The sequence below is a fragment of the Apostichopus japonicus genome, chromosome 19 (assembly GCF_037975245.1).
Source record: "Apostichopus japonicus isolate 1M-3 chromosome 19, ASM3797524v1, whole genome shotgun sequence".
Taxonomy (NCBI): Eukaryota; Metazoa; Echinodermata; class Holothuroidea; order Aspidochirotida; family Stichopodidae; genus Apostichopus; species Apostichopus japonicus.
Window position 1 is genome coordinate 16,707,878 of NC_092579.1, and position 13,577 is coordinate 16,721,454.

At 36.2% G+C, this 13,577-nt stretch overlaps 1 protein-coding gene across 3 annotated transcripts; it reads left to right on the plus strand.

Annotated features, from left to right (window-relative positions):
- Nucleotides 1-551: 551 nt before the first annotated feature.
- On the plus strand, nt 552-12,556 carry LOC139959346 (ankyrin repeat domain-containing protein 40-like). Of its 3 annotated transcripts, none has more exons than XM_071956839.1 (5): nt 552-710; nt 4,477-4,693; nt 7,489-7,634; nt 10,180-10,407; nt 11,493-12,556. In XM_071956839.1, exons 2-5 carry the CDS (start codon nt 4,569-4,571, stop codon nt 11,780-11,782), a joined length of 789 nt encoding a protein of 262 aa, XP_071812940.1. In that variant the 5' UTR covers nt 552-710; nt 4,477-4,568; the 3' UTR covers nt 11,783-12,556. The 3 variants fall into 3 exon arrangements, with proteins under 3 accessions (XP_071812940.1, XP_071812941.1, XP_071812942.1); XM_071956840.1 differs by lacking the exon at nt 552-710 and adding an exon at nt 835-1,415; XM_071956841.1 differs by lacking the exon at nt 552-710 and adding an exon at nt 3,526-3,659.
- Nucleotides 12,557-13,577: the final 1,021 nt, after the last annotated feature.

Sequence of the window (13,577 nt, forward strand, 5' to 3'; positions counted from 1 at the left end):
TAAGAGAGGCGAAAGGTTAGCATACTGAACCCAATGCCTTCCGTCTGCTAGCTCGGAGAAATATCAACAATTAACCAAAGCATTTCTTAAATGGTTTGTAGCACCTTCAATCCTCCTTATTTCACACCCTCTGTAATTTAATTTATGATATTTTACATACAGCAGAAAAGTAATGATCGTGAATGATAATATGCTAAAACAAGTATTACGTTAGGTCCTTTGAGCTCTTTTCCCCCGACACCTGTAAATTTCTATGTGAATAGAATTACAGTACCATTTGGCGTTCCATGAAATAGACCATGGTCGTTGACCAGCGTTTGGACACCCTCGGTATACTATGCGAATTAATACGCGGATATATTTGGGCCATATGATTGGCTAATAATATATACGCGTATATATTCCAATTAATACGCGTATAAATTACGATTAATACGCTGATATATTATGCAGTGTTTGTCCCACATGGCTTGCCATATACGTACACGATAAAAGGGAAATTACCGACAAGAAGGTGACCACAAACAAATACAGATAATATGCTGCTTAGTCAGCTACTTCATGGGTATATTGGCATTCATTACATGTACAGCTCATAAATGTACAAATGACTAAGTCAGCTCTTTAATTATTAATGAATTATTCAGAAGCGCTTGAGCTGACAAAACTTTTGCAAGATCTCCTCGAACCCTTAGCAAATCCTTTACACGGTACGTTACTGTTGAACAAAATTCGTACAACTTTGCCTCATGACTTAGGCTTAATCAAACTTAATTAAAGGCTTAGTCAAACTTAGGCCTACCAACGTTAGTACTAGTAGTACGAGGCCTACTAATACTAGTAAGTACTACTAAGGTACTGTAGTACAGTCCTAGGTCTAGTAGTACTACTGGAACTACTAGTTATTACTGTACTAGTAGTATAGTCAGTATTGCGAAGTTCGCCATACTGCGAAGTTCGGGCACCCTAAGAAATACACGATTTTCACCATGAAAACCTACAGGAAGAGCCAAATTTCACCAAAAAGTACGAAGCTACAGTTATTTTCTCTCCAAAATGACCCGTGTGCAAGAAATTACTTACATATTTGTCAATAAAATGACGAAGATCTATGAAGTCTGTTATAATTACTGAAAGAGCAACAGCGCCACCAATTTTTACCAGCGCCACACTGTAGGTTGCGTGGCCGAAATTCGCAATACTCTAGCAAGAAATACCAGTTCCACAATCACGAAGAATCTTCTTGGAAAACAACGTGAAAACAGTTTGCAGGAAAGAAAGTTTGGCCGTGTATCGTACTATAACAAAATTCTCCCACCATATGAAGTATATTTTCAAATGATTTATACCAGAAGATTTAGTTTTGGGGTGTTTTAAGTCTTAAGTGGGCGAACTTCGAAGTCACCATCCTAGTGGTAATAGTACTTGTAGTTCTACTAATAGCTTAGCATACCTCCCACTCCTCTATCGAAGCACTGTGTACAGTGTAGGCCTAACGAGGTTGCATCTTAGTTCTTCTCTGATGTAGGGAGGTTTAGCCTAGGCCCAGAAAGCCTTAAAAGGATTGTCTGGTGGCCCAAAGAAGTTACCTTAAAAAATAGTAAATAATTTTCCAAACATGTTGTCAAAGTATGAGAACGCTAATATTGCGTTTGACAGAGAAACGATTTTTTAATCGTTAAGGATAGACATTTCAAATATGATTTGAACAGTACAAAACGTGACGTCAGCTATGCTATTGCAGATTGCGACATAACCCACCCTCCGCACAGTACCTATACGGTAATCAAAACAAAAACCGCGTTTGTATACAGATAAATTTCTTCCTTAATTTCCGGTGAAATTTCTTAGAAATTAGATATGTTTTCAAAAACTCCTTAAGCCGCCATGTACTAGATCGGTGGTTCCGTGGTCTTTGTGTAACACAAGGTAAATTTTAACAGCGAACTCTTCATTGTTTAGGCTATACATTGCACTATCCAGCTCCAACGAGAAGAATGTTCGCATACAGGCTATACTCAAACGTTGACAATCGGACAGTTCTGCGAAGCCTAAGCTTCTTAGTGCTACATTCTGCTCTGACAACGATTCCGATAAATTTCTTCCATATTTACCGGTGAAATTTCCTATAAATTAGATATGATTTAAAAAACTCCTTAAGCCGCCATATATGTAGTAGATCAGTGGTTTCGTTTTTTTTTCTGTAACACAAGATAAGTTTTAACAGCAGACTCTTCGTTGTTTATACATCGCGCTATCCAGCTCCAGCGCGAAGAATGTTAGCGCGTGTAGGCTACTCTAACGTTTACAATCGGACAGTTCTGCGAAGCCTTAGCTTCTCGGTGTTACATTCTGCTCTGAAAACGATTCCGCCAAGTTTCATCTTTCGGTGTAACAAATACTTTTCAAGTTTCCTTTTACTGTTAATTTGATCCGTGAATTTTATTTCAGCGATTTCGTAGAACAGTTTATGAACTGTGGTTTGAGTGTGAGTGTATTATGTGCAACGTCATACAAGTACACCATCTGGGAATCGTAGGATATACGTTCGCGAGTATGTACGTTATATTAGGCAATCCAATGTGCTTACACGTGAGAGTGTATTTGTTGCGGAAATGGGAGTGCTATCTTCAATTCGCCTGTTTTGCCTATCTGCAAGCACTACGTCAATCACCATATTGAAGCGTTCGAACAAACGGTACTTTTGGTGAGAAACTGGTGAATTTGAAAACCAGATTTCTACAAGAAGAAAACTTCGAATGGGGACAATTTTTACATGGTTAGAAAGAGAAAAATAATAACTACAAGGACAATGTATCAAAATCTTCCACCAGACAATTCCTTTAATAGTTCCACTTGTGTCGGAAGGACAAGCCTAGTAATCGCTTCTAAGTCAGTAGGTACTAATCCCAACAGGTGTAAAAGTAAATACCGTAGGCCTGGACAATGTCCTGGCTGGACATTCCAGGAGGATGTGTCTGGCCGGAGATCATTAAGACTACCCAGATGTTACGTCCTGCTGGAAAAATAAACTTACTAGGCCTAACCTCATTTCCCACGTAGGTCTCAGTTAATTTTGTCCCCCAGGAAAATTTGTCTGCCCCTACTTTATAAATCATGTTGGTCTGTCGAAACCAACTTAATAATATCATGAGGACAGGTGCAAGTTATATATGGTAGCTAGTGTACAGTAAATTCCCATCTCCCGAACTTCGCATACTGTGTTATACTTATACATATTGTAATGCTTGCGGATTCAACAAAGCTACAACACAGTGTGTGTAACCAGAAATGTGGGGAGTGTTCAGGTCAAGTTCCTCGGTTTAATATTCAATTGTAACACAGCCAGGAGATAGGCAGCAACAACTTTAAAACAGTTAATCTTAGAAATAAACTGTTAAACCTGACGACCAACTAAATCATATTGACAGTACTCAAGAGTGACATACTTGATCACATACATACAAAACAATGTTAAACTATACTATCATGCTATTTTCAGTTACATGTTACTTTTGTTTTTAGCAGAATCTGCTCAAACCATCAATAACACCACATATAGCTGAAGGATAGGACTCATCCACTGGTGGTCATCACTAACTATTCTTTCAAAGAATACAAATGCCCATGTTACTGATCGTAAACAATGATCATAATCGGTAAACAAACCGACCCTTCTTTTACAAGGAAAACGATAAGCTTGAGTGTTTTTGGAGTAAAATCTTTTACAAATAGTAAAACAAATGGATTTGAGTTCTGACTGAACTAGACTCTGAATAAGTTCAGACAAGTTGATATAATATAGACCTACCTACAGTATGTCGATAGCATTTCGATCACTTTTGATAATTAACTTTTAAACTGTTAGCGAAATGAAACAGATTCTTCCATGCGTTGAATTACTACAGTATGTGTAGTCTCCTTGAACTACATTTCAGGCTTTCATGATAAGTTTTGAAATTGTCACTTGCCCTCCCCCACACCCTACCCCAGTTTATACTAATAACATAGCCATGTTTACTCAAAGGCCATATTGGCTGAGTTAAGTATGTACAGTACACTAGAACCATAATCAGAAGGCTTGATATTGAAGTGTTTGGTCATAAAATTAATAAATAATAACTTGTATGTAGAAATTATGCAATGTACTGTAAAATTACAACACACTAGAATTGTAAGAATGATAGGCTTACTGTGGATGTCACATCATATAATGGTTAGGGGGTATGTAGCACCAGTACAAATGCCTTAATTTAACCTTAGATCGGGTCAATAGCTATGAGCACCATCCTTTATTTAACTGATGATCTGTTAATTAAGCATCAGTGTTATATTGTGTCTTCAGGCATAATTGTCTTTCTAAATTCTGAACATTTGGGTATTATTAATGGTAACTATTTAAGCTGCACATGGCCTTCTTAAAAATCATTCCTTAAACATCATTTGCTATTCAGATTCTTTGTTTCATTTTCTTAGACTTTGTTGAGAAGTTTGTACAGTCTACTGTACTACATTGTGGTGTCAGGAGTTTGCTGAAAAATTAAATTAATCTAACGACTGTCTCGAGTATGAACGGCAACGCTGAAGTCAACGAACGATTACGAGAGGCAGCAGCTCTCGGGAATGAAGATCTCATACAAGAGCTTGTTAAACAAGGAGCCGATGTTAACTCAAGAAATCACATGAATGGATGGTAAGTAGATAACATGAATGGATGGTAAGGAGATATCAAGATGCACTAACATATACTGTTTATAATAAAGTTGTGTGGTTGGCGTCTATCTTGGCGCAGAGTGCTCTATGTCCGGTGGACAGAGTGAAATATATGTTGAGACTAGTAGACTAGTGAGAATAGTAGGCATTGTACATAGGTAAATTCCAAGGGATGTTCTAGTACCGGCTGGTGTTCAATGAACGTAATAAAATGTGCTGCTGCCAGACGGTTTAGAACTGCATCTCTAGATCATCAATACCATGTTGTCTCATATGACATATGTTTTAGACATGTTATGGCAAAAATATTCCAATATAAAGTGTTCCATTTTGGTTGATCATATTGAATGTGTCTGGCAACAGCAGCAGAGTGAAAATGATGCCATTGTGGTATTTGAGCTGTAAATGACATTTATTTTGCTTGAAAAGTATATGTTATCATTCCAATTACTTTATTAAAGGCAATCAAAAAGGGTGTTGGGCTACAAAGTGAAGCAAAGAAAAAGGCTTGCATTGATTACTGTGCTTTACTTTTTTTGGTTCTACTGTATGACTGACTCCCATCAAAATTACTTTATTTTCCAATTAAATTGTAAAAATTTGCAAATTGATACAGTTTTTATTGTTTGGCAATTAATGTTAAGAAATTTGTGCTCATTAGAAGTACAAAAACTAGACAGAATTGCACACTGCATTGCTTTAAACTAACACCACAACCTGAATTACCTGCAGTATGTACTTGTACATACATGTATTAAAGGGACTAAGTGTCCATTATTAATATGTCCAGCGATGTTAGATTCTTAGTGCATGTACAGTATGGATTCTAAAGCAGAATTGGCTAGATCATCATGATACAGACTTTCTAAAGTACAGTACTAAGTACACATTATGAACACCATACCAAAAGGCTAAGGTGCTGTAATATGATCATCATTTTGCATTACTAGTGTAGCCAACTGTAGTCTGCAGAACCCATCCATTACCAGTGATACTGTACATGTTTGCAGTCAGTTGTTAATGGATTTTGAAGTGGGTAGACCATCAATAATGCACCAGCTTTTGCCTTGTTTGAATACATTTACATATATTATCTGGAGAGACCCATTTTTAGCGGCAGGTTCATGAAAGATTAAAAGTATAGTCCGGTCTTGTGAATAGTCGTTTTCTCTGCTGTGTAATGATGATGAACCAACCGCATGGAAGCGAAAATATATACCGTACTGTACTACAAACAAGCTTAACAGGAGTTGGGGGGGGGGGGAGTGCCAGAAGGGATGTGCCAGGGGGCTACAGCCCTTGACTCACAATTCATGGTCAATTTGATTGAGGGCCTTGGTTAACTGAATATTTGATAACGAGTAAGTGAATATTTTATATCGAGTGACACAAAGATATTTTCTACTTCTTTTTCATCTATGAAATTTCAGAAGTTGAATTAAAGGAAAAAGCTAGTGGGAATTATAATTCTAAAAGCAAACTAGAGGGGTTTTTTTTGTGCCCTGACATTCTTGAAGCAAGTGACTAAAAATGTGAAATTCTAAGCCTGGGTTTGAAAACATTGGCTCTACTTTAAGATTTATAAAGTCTAAAATGTTCAGACAAGTACTAAGACTGTATCACATTACCGACAAATGCTATCAAACTGTATGTGTACTAGATTGTTAGTGTGTACGCACTGTGAACTAGTACATGATCGTAGTACACTGCAAGTGCTGTATTATTGGCCATAGCCTGAAGCTGAAGTCTGTATGACATCCAGGCATACAGGTTTAATCAAATCATGTAGTTGGTTTCCAGATGGAAGTTATCTGCAAACAACTGGAACTTTATGCATGTATTCAGGCCTGGAAGTTTAATACCACAGTCATGTTGCAAGTCTGTCTGTTTCCAAACATGGGCTTTACTGATATAAAGTAATTCACCTACTAGAAAAAATCATAGAAATCCATTCTTTCTTACTGTACATCAAATACTCTTTGATCAAAGGTTTGTCAACTCTGGGTTTAACTACCTGTACCTGTATAATTGTGTTTCAGAGCTAAAGGCAGCCAGGCCTACACATGCTATACCCTTTTAAAGCATGTGTTTTATATCCTTACAACTTAATTACAGTAATTGACTTTGTATCTGCAGGCACCCACTGTACTGTACTGTATAATAACTATAATAATAACCATGGATGTCAAATAATTAAATAAGTTGTAAGTAATTGTAAGGTCATAATTTAGCTAAATTGCCCCTTTTTTTAGAGAGCTACTGTACTGTAGTCGTATTGTAATGGGATATTTACTAAGTACTGTATATATTAAACTTGTTTAAATATATGAAAATATATTGAAGTCTTTCATGGCATGAAACAATTAATTATATCCTCTATGAGATCTGCTTCAACTTAAATCATCCAGCATCTACAGTCTGTGATGTGCAACATTTATATTACATACAGGTGTTTAAAGTACGAGTTAACCTACTGGTACTGTACTGTTCTTTAGTGTACTGTACTGTACTATACTATACTATACTATACTATACTATACTATACTATACTATACTGTACTGTACTGTACTGTAGCTGCATTGTAAATACTACATAAATACCGTACTGTACATTTGTGAACAACAATTTTGAATTTAGAATTTAAAATATGTTGCGTCACACACAGGTACAGTAACTGTCTATACAGTATATACTGTTCCTACACTATTTTATTTTTATTATCTAATATTATTATTAGTTTTTTTTATATTTCATATTATCGTTTTTATCAATAGGACTTCGCTCCATTGGGCTTGCAGAAGAAACCATCCACATGCTGTACAACTTCTGGTTCAACTCGGTGCTGATCCTAGTCTACCAAATGACAAAGATGAGTTGCCAAATCAACTCACAGCAGTTGAAGCCATCCATGATGTCTTGGGTAAGAAACAAACTTACAAGTGTAGATTCTCAAAATAAAATAAAACTGTTAGCAAACTGCTTATCCACTAGAGAGCCTGTGAAATAGAATGTATAAAAGTAAGTTGGCCTGACGTTTCGATCCTAGCAGGATCTTCTTCTGGTTTTTTAGTCCCTTCTGTTACTGTACTGTTACTTGTCATTTAGCCTCTGAAGAAGATCCTGCTAGGATCAAAACGTCAGGCCAACTTACTTTTATACAAGTGTAGATTCTGACACATGTTACAATGTATCGTAATGTGTGTTTCTGACCTGTGGAAAACCTGTGACAATCCAACTCAAGAAAAGACCAAACATATATCTTTGAATATTCTGTCCTTTCTACAGGCTTGATCATACCTTTTCACATGTTGGATTTCTTGTAACTAGTTGTCACAGATATCTATGTCAACCATGTTTTCTGGGGTTTCCAAAGTGGCACAATTTCCAATGAAAAACATGTGTCAATGTGTGAGGACCCTCAAAGGGTGAAAAGTTGCACAATATGTTTGCCAAATATCACAACTTTTCATGTAAAATCCCTTGAGTTTTCAGGGGTAAATCACAGGTTTCCACCTGCTTTTTGGACATGCACCACAGGTTTTATTTTTTGATAGAGGCATGTGTTGGGCGGGGGGGGGGGGGAGGGGGGGAATTCTTTTCACTTATCCTAGATGTCAGTAGACCTGTAACTTGATATAACAGAACAAGTTTTAGTTTTATACAGAGTACTATCAATGGAGATTGTTACATCTATGCATACATATTTGGTGACATGCTTTAAGTAATCTGAAGTCCATGAATACATGTATAATGAGTGATTGATCCATGATTTTACACCTCCACAAATTGATTTCGGGGTTCAGAAGTAATATCCTGTTCGCTGGCCTGATTTTAATTCAGCCTAGTTTGATCCCGATCTAGCTAATTTTTTTGTTTAAAATGAGCCTTTCTTTTTTGGCATGTATATTCTGTAATTATAGTTTAATCAGGACTGTGCTATTGAATTATTTTAGTATTCTCCATTGCTGCCATCTATTAGGGATTCTAGGTCAAACATAAGGTGTTTTACTTTAAATGGATTTTTCCACCCTCTGAAATGTCATACAGTGCAGAAATCGTACAGTGTGAGTCAAGGACTATAGTTATTCCACATACCACGAAAACCTAACAAATAACACAATCTGCTCGTTAGATCAAGGTTAGAATTAGCATGTACAGTACAGTACTGCATTATTGTGATACAGGTCAGTATATAATGAATGATAACCTATTTTAATGGGTAAAGGACTAGTCATTCCACATACAATGTATCATGAAAACAGTTGACACATTCAGCTTGTTTAAAATCAGACTGTGATACATGGATGATGACAGGAGTCACAACACAAACCTGATATATGTATCTTATTGTAGATATATCCTTAAAACATGATTGATTAGGGATACTTGCCCACATAGCTGTCAAGTGTTACTGTATTAAGAATTTCATCAGCATACAACTTTATGGTAAGAATATTATGATATTTTTTCTCTAAAAAAAAAATGAGTCAAATATGTAACTATCAAGGAAGAAACAATTTCTGCTGAATTGCTGTGATGACATAATTGATTTTGCTGTTGCTAGATCATAGATCTAAGCATTCAAAAAGTTCCACCAAGTTAAGGGGGGGAAAACACAACTCATACCTTTGTAGTACAAACTTTGACCTAAGATGCTGACAAGTTCTCATTTTACATGTATTTAATAAGCAATAAACCTCAGCCACTGGGATATCCCTTTTTGTTTGTTGGAGGGATGCAATCTTGCAAGTTGCATCAGTTTGGTTGAAATCAGTGGAAAAAAAATACTCATTAAACTACCAGCAAGCTATAGCACTAGCTATCAGAAACATTTATGTGGGTCAGGACCATCAGGGACAGAGAGGTTTCACCCAAAACAGTCAGATTTATTATGAAGCCTATTCATTCCAAATATCAATTCAAGGCCAAAGCGTGAAGGTTTTACTGTGACAAATTTGCTGGGCTTTTATATCGTGAAGTTTCAGCCTTGAAAATTTGTTTTATTAGACATGCCAATAACTGATAATATATATATATATTATTTATATTCATTTTCACAAACACATTTTAATTTTCACTATGACATAACACATTTTAAAAATGACTGTCCCTAGAGACAACCTTTTAAGCTAGGATGCCTCTGAAATGGAACAAGATTCTTCTTAGCTGCAAGGTATTGAGATCTGTTCATCACAAAGGTCTCTATCATATAAGCTAAAGATGATAGTTATGTTTAACGATAATAGCTTTTCCTTTACATAAGCAGGCTAATGGCCAAAACTAGCATAAATTATATATAGTTTTTATTAAATTGGAGTTTGTAAAAAAAAAATCTGTAGAACCAAGAAAAGGTTTCATGGGCTAAATTTTTGTTTTCCACTCTATTGATATTCTTTATTTAATATCTAGATCAAGAAGCAAAGTAACAATTTTAGACATAAAAAGTGTTTTGTTTTCTTTCACAGGAAAACCCATGCATCTAGCTGATGCAGTGGAAAGTCTTCCAATTGTTCCCAATTATATCCGCCATCCACAGTTTCCTTATAACAACTCCAAGGAAAACTCAACCCCCTCATCCAATCACATTAACGAGGTACCCAGACATCTGCATGAGTCACACTACGTCCCCACGGAGAATGTCCACACATCGCTCCACCAAACCAGCAGAAATTTAACACCCGATATTTCACCTGGTGAGTATTTTAGCAAGTTTATCAGCAGTGTCTGAGGTTGAACTGAATGAGAGAGAAAGATAGATGATGTATACATTTTATTTTAGATCCTACTTCAAGCAGGAACTTGCGAAGAAGCCAACATTGGCTTATCAAGCCGCAAGCTGACTGAAGTCAGTCTCTTAGACTCATATTTAACATCCATGATTATGAATTGTCAACAACTCTGTAACTGGACGGCATACATTAACAACATACAGCATACATTAAATTACACTGAGCAAACACTCCTAAATGATAACACTACTAAATGATAAATAAACTGTTTAACTACAAGAAAGGGCTGTGGAGGCATTTGAAAATAAAAGTTGGAGAATTGCAGTTTAAGGAAAAGAGTCTGCTATTTTGAATCTAGCAAAAATCTTCTTCAGATTTAGACTGACCATAGTTACATGACAACAGTATATGTTCTTGTTTGAAATTATCTCTTTATCTTCTGTATTCTCTGATATGTGATCAAAATTACTCTTTTAAGAACTCTTTCATTTACAGAGCAACCCTTTTTGTACAGAACGGCGCCTTAGATCCTTTATTGTAGCTTTTCGATAACTTTTGTAACAAATTTTATGGTGTATTAAGTCCTTAATATCTAAAGCATTTGTATGTCTTAAACTGTATGCTTGATGTTCTTTATTGTTATAATTTTTTTTTTTTATTTATAATTTTTTTTTTTTATTTACCAATTTTTTTGTTTTATTTTATTTCTTAATCCTATCTATCAATTTTTAGTAAATTTATAATGTAATAAAGATGAATGATATCTCTATCCAGAAATACTTGTTTAAGAAAGATGAGTTTTAGAGAATTGGAATCCTGACAGTACCGTATCAGTGGTGGTGGGAAGGGGGGGGGGGGGAATTGGAGAATTTGGAAAGGTAAATTAAAAAAATATACATCTCCCATTTTTCCTTCCATCACATAGGATTAGAGCAACATTATATCAAAGGAAGTTAAGCTCACACCCACCCGGGTGAACTTCGTTATAGAGTTAATTTGTGGTATAAACATATAACTACAAGTCTGTCCATGTTTTTTTCGTCCCTCAGAGCTTGTGCTGAAAGTGAGAATCGCTAGAACGAACGACTCAGACTTTATCGAAGTTGAGCTGAAACGTAACGCTTTGACCTATCAGACACTGGTGGAGAAATGCTGCGAGGAGTTGGAAGTCGACGCCAAAGACGTGGTGAAGGTACGGAAGCTCCCGAACACTGTCTTGAGGAAAGACAAGGATGTACAGAGGCTTGAGGATTTTCAGGAGTTGGAGCTGGTGGTTCAGAGGCGGAGCGCTGCAGAGGCGTATCATTTACAGATTCAACAGATGGACCTTGTGTACTAGTCAGACTCCCCCCCCCCCCCTCAAAATAAGTCGATATGTGCCTCGGTGTAAATACTAGTTGTACAAGAGTACCGGTCTTAAGAGAAACATCACATAGTGTATTGGGAACAACTCATGAAGTTATGCTCGGCGTATAGGACATTCTAATAACTGAACAAGTGCACAGTAATTATAATAATGCTTCATAATTTTGAGAGCACATATGTGTATGTTAAAGGGTATATTAAACTAAGATGGGGGGGGGGGGGGAAGCCATAACTTAAAGAGAAAGCCTTGCACTGTTGGTTGTATACAAGATCCATCTAAAATTTTATAGTTTTAAAACAGTTACAAATTGAATCACAAGATATTAATGTTTGATTTCAAGGGAAAATATGTCAACCTATGTCACAGCTGGGAACAATTTTTCAATGACTTAAAAAAGACAAAAGAGGACTAAAAATAGGAAAGAGATTTATATTCATATGATAAACTGTTTATCATCAGAAGTACTTCTTGAAAATAATTACAGATTGCAGTGCGATAGTGAAAATTATCTTCGGTGTTATCCATATACCTTTACAGAAATTGTTTCTTTCATGACCTAAATTCAAAGCACAAATTGAAAGTGATTAGCTGAGCACTAAGAAATCTGTCATTGTCCTGGTCAGGGCACTACTTTGACAACGGGGAGTCCTGCAGTACTTGTGCTCTCGTGTGCTATCGAGTATCTTGACACGGAAGTCAACAGTGCATGTTGGATTCACACTTTCTGGTATATATAATATAATTAACGGAGTGTATAGCCTAGTGGTTAACGCCGGCGTCTCCCAGTCATGAGATCCCCGGTTCGATTCCCCGCCGACAGCAAGGTGTGTCGTCTGGCAAGGGTGTTGTTCAATAACAACTTCCCGACATGGACGTTAAATGGATGTGTGCCGAGAGATTGGCTTCGGTCAGCTTGCGAGTCTATAAGCCTCCATGGCTTCTTTCGCGAGTTCCTGCTTGCGGGAAGATCACATATACATACATACATACATACATACATACATACATTAACAAAAAATGCTGGAAAATGAATATTCATAAAATGATATAATCATAGTAACAGTTGAATATTCAAACATTTATACAGATTGCAGTGTGGTACTAAAATATCTCTCTGTATTTATACAACATATACAGTTCCTCGAGACATCGTCACTCAGATCGCCTACAGCCAATTTCAATCACGGAAAATAAACAACTTATAATTTGCAATAGTCTGTTTTCATAATGGAAAGTATACATTCTCGTGTGCTTTCTAATATCCCCTGACATATGAAAGGGTTTCAATGCACGTAGGTAACACATTTGGTTGTACATGTGACATAATTAAGAAAAGTCCCAAGCTTTATATTTTGTCTATGAATGAATACAATTTTGAAATGTGAAGTTAGACTAATGGAATGACAAGTTTCAACATTGTTAGCGTTTTTAATAATATCTTGCATCCCTTTATGTCGATATTGATAAGGAATACATTTCATTTTTTTTTAGTAGATAATTTTTTTTATTACGTTTGTGATGTAGAGGGATGGCAAACCCCCCCCTTCTCCCCCTCCCTAAAAAAGCAAAAAAATATTCATAATGGGCAGCTGAAATTTGTCAATGACCTTGAATACAAATAGTTATGCGCCAAATTTTTCATTTATATATTTAGTTTGTAAACACTGCAGAAGGGTGCTATGATTGTCATCAAAACTCGCAAAACAACGAAAAAGGGTTTCAATTAGTTGTTGAACATTAAAGAAATGTTCTCCAAAGAGGTGCTTTT